General features: G+C 35.0%; 1 protein-coding gene across 1 annotated transcript in view; it reads right to left on the reverse strand.

Moving 5' to 3' along the window:
- The window catches only part of LOC101354680 (GPI ethanolamine phosphate transferase 1), a 104,560-nt gene that overhangs the window by 83,721 nt on the left and 12,084 nt on the right, over positions 1-8,755 (reverse strand). The window contains exons 7-8 of the mRNA XM_023733944.1: positions 6,738-6,854; positions 1,997-2,037 (exon numbers count right to left, since the gene is read on the reverse strand). Of these exons, the coding sequence (XP_023589712.1) occupies positions 1,997-2,037; positions 6,738-6,854 (158 nt within the window). The remainder of the gene's footprint in view (positions 1-1,996; positions 2,038-6,737; positions 6,855-8,755) is intronic.

An 8,755-nucleotide genomic window follows, 5' to 3' on the forward strand; every position in this document is an offset into this window, starting at 1 on the left:
TCAGTTAAAAAAAGCTTAAAGTTTCTCCCATACAGAGTTATGGCAGGATTAAATGGGATACAACTTATAAAGCACCTGGCACATACTAAACATGCAATAAATGATGGCTACCATTGTTGTTGTTGTTGATGTCACTTGACCTCGCAGCAGCACTGCCTTTTGAAACTCTCTCTTCTCTTGGCCTCTGCTGAGCTTCTTCGATCTCACTGGTTGCTTTCCAGATATCGTCTCCCATCCTCCATTTAAAGTTGGAATTTGTCAAGTTTCATCCCAGGCTCTCAATCCTTCTCACTTATTACCATCTGATCTTTACTAAGTACCATCCCCCAGAAAACTGTATAACTCCCACAGCCTCGATGCCACCTAAAAACAACAATCTGTTCTCCACACAGCAGCCAGAGGAGTATTTCCACAAAAGATCGAATCATGTCACTCTCCAGGCTTCAAACATGTCAAGGGGTTAGCAAGCTCTTAGGGTAAAGTTCATGAGACCCATAAGGCCCTTCATGGTCTGGTGCTACTTTCTGCTTCACACCACATCATGGTCTCTGCTGCTTTGTACACCAGCTTTCTTTAAGGTCCTTTAATGTGCTACATACCATTCCCTCTGCCTGGAAAGCCTTCCTCTACTGACTTAGCCTGGTTAACTCTTTCTTACTCTTCAATCTCAGCTCAATCCTCAATTTCTCAGGCAGGCTTTCCCAAGGATGCAGTCTATCAGATACATCCTGTCTATACTCTCATGGCTTCACAGCTGAGGTAGTACTTATCACAGCTATCATTTTACATTTTTTGTTTGATTATTTGATTAATGACAGTCTTATCCCTAAACTATAAGCTCCCCAGGGTGGGGATTATGTCTGCTTTTACTCATATTATATCCCTTACACTTAGCACAGACACTTAACACACTGCAGATACATGACAATATTGGTAGAAGAAATAAGTAAGAAATTCTCATCTCCTAATGTAGATGTGAATGCAGGAGTATTTGCCAACAGACTTTGAGTATTCAGGTAGCAATAAACAAATTCATGTTAATAAACATTATCTGAATATGATCCAGTCTATGAGGAAAAGACATTCTTGTGATGTAGACTTCAGTTATTCCTGTGCTTTTGACAGTGATTTCTTATTGTAAATTAAAAAAATAGATTGGTATTTTGATTTTTATACATTTTCATTCACTTGGCCAATATGCATCCAACCTGGGAGAAGAATCTGTTCTTGTTATTCTGAGAAAAATTAGGTTTCTGCAACTGGAGGCGTGAAGATAAGACCCTAGACCCTGGATTATCCACTACAGTAAGGAATGTCAACTAGTGAGGTGATCTGAAGAGGGCAGGATACTCCTGCCACTTTGGAAGCCACATCCCAATGATGCTGTGCCTTCTACAAATGTGAAGATTATTTGTGCTTAACTAGCATATCTTCAACAATGACAATTCTGTGCTTCATATTTTCAGATACTGCTACTAATCTAACTTTACTAGGTTGACCATGCATTTTCCAAAAACAGAGTTTCTAGCTGATTAATCTATATCGTCACTTTTCCCGCTGCAATTGTAAGGCTGATGGATGGAATTAAAACTAAAATGTGTGTTAATAAAAAAAAGAAACAATAACTGACACACTACACATAAGAAATCATAACGGGTTGATTTAGACCTGTACTTAAAGTAACTAAGCAAGGCAACCATGACAAGAAATCACAGAAATTTAACGGGCATGCAAATTTCAACTCACATAACAATTCTTTAATTATTCGGTGTTATTTGGAGGAGTCGTCTCCTCTTTGTTTCACTTCAGACTTTTTTGTTTCGACACAAGAAAAATTGAGTAAAATGTTCGCACTAAAAGTATTCCCCTGGTAACTGAAAACTTTTAGAAAATCCTTTATTAATGTTATTAACACACCTATTCTATCAGTTTCCTTGTCTAAACTTCTTATAGGAGATAAAATAAACTTGAAAGCGATTAAACAGGACACGGATACCTGATTGACATCAAGCCTCTTCCAGTTCTCCAATTTCCATTCTGAAAGACACAGTCAGACACAAGATTTGATGATAAGGATTTTAAAAAGAATAAATCATTTGATTATTAGTGAGTGCTCAATATGTAATGGAAAATCTAAGTACTGGAAATGTTTCTGTAACTTAAGCCAAATTTGAATAGAAAGGGTACTCAAAAGTGCAGAGGTGTACATTTTTAAAATCAAATTTTAGAAGAACAGCCAGAAAGTAAATATTTGGTGTTTTCTGTGGTGATTCATTAAACTCTTAAAATTCTCATTTGGAAGTAAATATTTCAAAGCATCTGTCTTAGTTATCTAGTGCTGCTATAATAGAAATACCATTAAGCAGATGGCTTTAACAAACAGAAATTTATTTTCTCACAGTTTAGAAGGCTAGAAGTTCAAATTTAGGGCACTGGCTCTAGGGAAAGGCTTTCTCTCTCATCTCTGGGGGTAGGTCCTTGTCTCTTCAGCTTCTGTTTCCTGGTTCCTTGGGCATCTCCATGTGGCTTGGCATCTTCCTCCATCTCTGCTTCTCTTGCTTGCTTGTTTAATCTCTTTTATATGTCAAAAGAGACTGACTCAAGGTACACCTTATGCCAGCCCTGTCTCATTAATATAAAAAAGTCAACCCATTCCCAAATAAGATTGTAGCCACAAGCATAGAGGTTACGATTTACAACACATATTTTGAGGGGACACAATTCAATCCATGACAGCATCAAAATGTTAATGGAGGGGAAGATGGAAGTAAATGGCACAACAATAACAACTCTCAGCATGACTACAACTAACTACAATCCTGCTCTACGTAGTTATTAAGGCAACTGACAGCCTTCTAAGTCAATCCAAGGAACTTTTTTTCTGTAATGGTAGTTACCTGCAAAATACTTAAAATTGTAGCTTCGATGCTCTTACAGTCATTAACCCAAGAGTGCTAAAACAGTATACTGGTGGACTTGAATCTCCAACCTTTTGGTTAGCAGTCAAGCACGTTAACTGTTTACACCACCCACGGACTCCCCACAGTGCATACACATGTAAAATTCATCCATCTGTACATTTAAGATTAGAGTACTTTACGAAGGAGCTTTGGTACCACAATGGTTAAGCACTCAAGTGCTAACCGAAAGGTTGGTGGTTTGAACCCATCCAGTGGCTCGATGGAAGAAAGACCTGGAGGTTCGCTTCTGTAAATATTATAGCCTAGAAAACCCTATGGAGCAGTTCTACTCCATCACATGGGGTCACTATGAGTATGAATCAGCTCAATGGTAGTTAACAACAACAACAACCTACTTTACTGAATACCTCAATAAAAATGTGGGGGAAAAAGGAGACCACTCTTATCTCCACCAGGTTTTTATCACATCGCCCTAACTTCCTTCATAGCAGTATCATAATCTATAACTTTTCTTTATAATGTTTTAAGTCTCTCACTAGAACGCGAAGCTCTGTGAAAGCAAGGACTATCCCAAAGACGTGTAATAGATGAAAAGAGAGTCCTCTAGATTCTTTCCATTTTATGCTTAAATAAATCTGGAAATATCATGACAGTGTACTGGCTGCAGTATTTTGGTCCTTTCTCAAACACCTCCTATAGACCTGCGATTTGACATGATGCTCTCTGCCAGCACTGACAAACTTACAAGATACAGCCCTATGAAAAAGTCACCATTATTTACTGAAGACATGTTGTTGAGTAAATTATTTACTGTGCCCTTCTGTCTTCATGAGGGCCCAAGGCAGAAATATCTCAATACTGCAGTTAGCTTTTTATCTAATGGATATACCTCGTGGATACTGTGAATTTTGTAACTGATAAGTATGTTTTTGTTTGGTTTGGAAAATAGTGATCAAACTTATGATTTACTTCTAAGAAACCTTAGATTTCTTTTTTATCTTATCTTTAGTTACTCTATCTCCCATTTAAATTAATTAATAAATTTATTCAATAAAACAAGATCTAAAATTAAGCTCCCCAGACATTTAGAAAGGTCTCAATAGTTATTAGCAGTACTATGCTGGTAAATGTTTAACAACTGACTCTAAGAGAAGAGAAAAAACAAACAAAATAACCTTAATTTGTAGCATTTGCCCATTTCTGTGTGTGAAACACCACCACCAAGTGCCATTTATTGAGTATTTACCAATTGGCTCACGTGAGTCAGAATGAATTAGTTCACACATTACTATTACTCACTTTTGAGAAATCAGCAAAATTCACATAAGTTACTATTCTATCACTAAAGAGAAAATAAATTTATCTTCAATACTGAAGAATATAAAAATAACCAAAGTGTTAAAAACATTGCATTAGGCAAAAAAACAAGACTGTGATATCATAATGATATGAGTAAGTACCTTTTAAAAATTCTTTTAAAGAGTCATGAAAATTCTTCAGTGTTTCCATTAATAAAAAGCATTCTAATAAACCAAAGAAAATAATACAAATAAAAACATTCTATGGTTCCATACTGACCTAAGAAGGAATTTACTGAAAGTCCAGAAATAAAACCATACATTTATGGTCAACTGATTTGCAACAAGGGTACCAATACAATTCAGCGAGGAATGAATACTATTTTCAAAAATGGTGCTGGGACAACTGAATATCCACAGCTAAAAGAACGAAGATGAATCCCTATCTCACTTGATATACAAAAATTAACTCAAAATGGATCAAAGACTTAAATATAAGAGCTAAAACTATAAAACTCTAAAAGAAACCATAGGTCTGAAGTTTTATAACCTTGCATTAGGCAACGCTTGCTTACATATGACACCAAAACTATAAGTAACCAAAGGAAAAATAAATAAATTGGACTTAAAATTAAAAAACTATCAAGAAAGTGAAAAGACAACACACAGACTGGGAGAAAATATTTGTAAATCATGCATCTGATAAGGTCTAGTATCCAGGAACAAACAAAGAACTCTTACAACTCAACAATAAAAAGACAAATAGGATTTGAATAGATATTTCTCCAAAGAAGATATACAATGGCAAATAAACACATGAAAAGATGCTCAACATCGTTAGGAAAATGCAAATCAAAACCACAATGAGATACCACTTCACACCTACTAGGATAGATGTAATAAAACCGAACAATGATAACCAGTGTTAGTGAGGATGTGGAGAAACCGGAACCCTCATACACTGCTGCTGAAAATATAAAATGGTACAGCTGCTGTGGAAAACAGTTCGGCAGTTTCCAAAGAGTTAAACCAAGTTTCCATACGACCCAGCAATTCTATTCCTCAGTATCTACCCAAGAGAAATGAAAACATATGTCCACATAAAAATCTGTACATGAATATTCAAAGCAGCATTATTCACAATAGCCAAAGGGTAGAAGCAACTCAAATGTCCACCAATTGATGAATGGAAAAATAAAATGTAGTATATACATATAATGGAGTATTATTCAGCCATAAAACCTTGTTGAACCTTGAAAACACTATATTAAGTGAAAGAAGCCAGACACAAAAGGCCACATAGTATATGATTCCATTTATGTGAAATGTCCAGAATAAATAAATACATAGAAAGCAGATTAACAGCTTCCAGTTACTGGCGGCAGGGAGGAAAAGGGAGTGACTGCTGAATTGGGGTGATGAAAACGTTCTAGAATTAGATGGTGGTAATAGTTGAACAATCTTGTGAATATACTAAAAACCACCGAATTGTACACTTTAAAAACATGAATTTTATGGTATGTGAATTATATCTCTATCAAAAACTAAATTAAAAAAGAAGCTAAGGAAACTTTATAATACAAACCAAGAAGAGTTCTCTATGATGGTGATTCTAAACCTAGGTATATGTGTCAGAATCCTAGAGAAATCTTTAGAAAGAAAATTCCTAGGTCCCACCTAGCCTCATGGAATCAAAATATCCATGACAAGGTCTGAGAATTTGTATTTTTAATAAGTGTTTTGGATGACTGTAACACAAATGATTCAGAGAAAGGCACTGGAGAGGGATTTGTTTTGTTTCATTGACAAAAATTTAGGAACTTTGAACAAACTTTACAAAATAAACAGAGCTCCAGAATAAAGCAATTCCTTTTTTTTATAGATTATGAAGCAAGGGAGGCTTGGGTAACACAGAGAACCTTCGAAAATACTTCAAAACAGGGCAAAACTTGATTTCCAGTTGTAAAATATCAATAGTGACATATGTATGATTTATCAGATTGATATTCTTTGCAGGTTAGATTAGACTCAAGGGTTTTATCAAAATTCCAGAAATTATAACACTTGTACAGAAAAGTAAAGTGTAATTTATACGAGAACTTTCATAAGACAACTAATACTGTATAATATGAAATACATAAAAGTAATACATAGAAAACGTAGAGGGTCAGCGAGAAAGAGGAAGACCCTCAACAAGATGGAATGACACAGTGGCTATGACAATGGGCTCAAACATAGCAACAACTGGGAGGATGGCGCAGGACTGGGCAGTGTTTTGTTCTGTTATACATAGGGTCCCTATGAGTAGGAACCAACTCCATGGCACCTAACAACAACAACAATATATAGAAATAGTAATGATATAAATATCAAAATGAAAGATTTAAAACTATAACTTGAAAAGTAATTCTTTAAAATTAAAAGTAATTTAAAATTACTTTTCAAGTTATAGTAATTAAACTGTTTGGTTTTGTTTTAAAATGTTATACATTATAACAACAAAGAGAAAGGTTTATACCTTTTAAAAATGCATCATCAAACTGCTGAGCTGATACTCTTTGAGGATACTTGATTCCAGCTCCCCAAGCGACTAAAGGAGTTAAAGTCTCTGAAGGATGACCAGCCCCGTGCGAACCTACAGATAAGACATCAAGAGTAATAAGACAAGGATATAAAAATTAACTTACAGCTAAATATTCCTTAATAATTTTTAAAAATGTTTTAAACAGTTGATCCATATTTAGCCAATCCTAGCCACCACACTTTCAAATGCTTACAGTTTTGTGTAACAGTTTGAAAATACTGCCATAAAACAAATCAGAGCATCAAACAGGCAAAAACAAAAAAGCAGAATGTCTGCTGAGTTCCTCTGGCTAAAAAAAAGAAAAAGAACAACAACAGAATATTTACATGTATCTCACCTGATTTGTAACTGTGATTAGACATAACTACCAAATCAAATTTATGAGCAACATAATCAAGTGAATAAGAAAGTAGCAGTAATACACAGATGTATAAATCATACAGCTCTTTTCTCCCTGCTAACATGCGGGAAGTCATTTCTGTTCTTTTAAACCAAAAAAAGATCTTGAAAACGTTTTCAGAATAGACAGAACACCAAAAAACTTTACTGAAGCGTATTTAAGAAGGGCTATTCCATATTTTGAGCCCGGGTGGCGCAGTGGTTAAGAGCTCGGCTGCTAACCAAAAGCTCAGCAGTTCAAATCCACCAGTTGCTCCTTGGAAACCCTTTGGGGCAGGGCTACTCTGTCCTATAGGGTCGCTATGAGTCGGAATTGACTGGATGGCAAAAGGTTTGGTATTAACAGGTATTCCATATTTCTGGGGCCCTGGTAGCGCAGTAGTTAAGCACTCAGCTGCTAAACCAAAAGGCCGGTGGTTCAAACCCACCAGCCACTCCACAGGAGAAAGATGTGGCATTCTGCTTCCATAAAGATTACAGCGTTGGAAACTCTATAGGGCAGTTCTACTCTGTCCTATAGGGTCACTATGAGTCCAAATCGACTTGATGGCAATGGGTTTGGTTTGGTTTTGGTATTCCACATTTATAGATTGAAAGATTCTATAGTATAAAGACATCACTTTTTCTCAAATTAATTTACACAGCTTTTGAAATTCCAATTAAAAATTCCAGATGGAGAACACTGAGGAAAGAGTTGATAGTAATTTTAAATTTATTCTGGACAAAGAAATAAACAAGAATATAAAAAAAAATTTTTACAGGGGGAATAATAAGGAGATATGTTGTAATACTAGATGTGAGTATGCCACTTTAAAGCTATAGTAATCAAAACAGGGTGGTATGAGTATAAAAAAAAGCCTCAGAAATCAGGGGGAATAAGATAGCCCACCAAAAGTTCCTGATAAGTACAAGAATATAGTGATAAAATCAGTACCAAAAAATTGTTATATATGAGTGGTTAAATATTTGGAAAACAATTAAATTTGATTCTCATCTCTGAGAAAATATCAAAGTAAATTCCACATGACTTAAAAAGTTAAACTAAAAATATGAAAACAAAATTCTGAGAATATAAGTGATACATAATCACAAGATTAGAAGAAGTTTAACAGTGGAGCCTAAGTCACAGAAGAGCTCAATAAGTTGACTATGTAAAAGTTAAAAATTTTATTGTGTCAAAAAAATAAACAAAACTAAAAGATTAAAGGAAATATAAAAACCATAGCAAACGGTTAACAGCTTGAACATATAAAAAATTCTTAAATATCAGTAAGAAAAATGCTAATTCCTTATTTTAAAAACTGGGCAAAAGACACAAAAAGGCAATACAGAGAAAAAAATATTTAAAATAAACATTCAACTTCATTGTTAATTAAAAAGGTAAATTAAACCAAAAAGATATATTTTCCCTTAGCAAAATAGCAAGGATTAAACAAGATAATATTCATTGTTCAAAAAGGTATAATAAGATGGCCACCACTATTACACAAGGGACTGGTAATTGCTGGGTGGAGGCCTATGGGGACCATGGTCTCAGGGAACATCTAGCTCAA

This window comes from Trichechus manatus, unplaced genomic scaffold, assembly GCF_000243295.1.
Source record: "Trichechus manatus latirostris isolate Lorelei unplaced genomic scaffold, TriManLat1.0 scaffold00063, whole genome shotgun sequence".
NCBI lineage: Eukaryota > Metazoa > Chordata > Mammalia > Sirenia > Trichechidae > Trichechus > Trichechus manatus.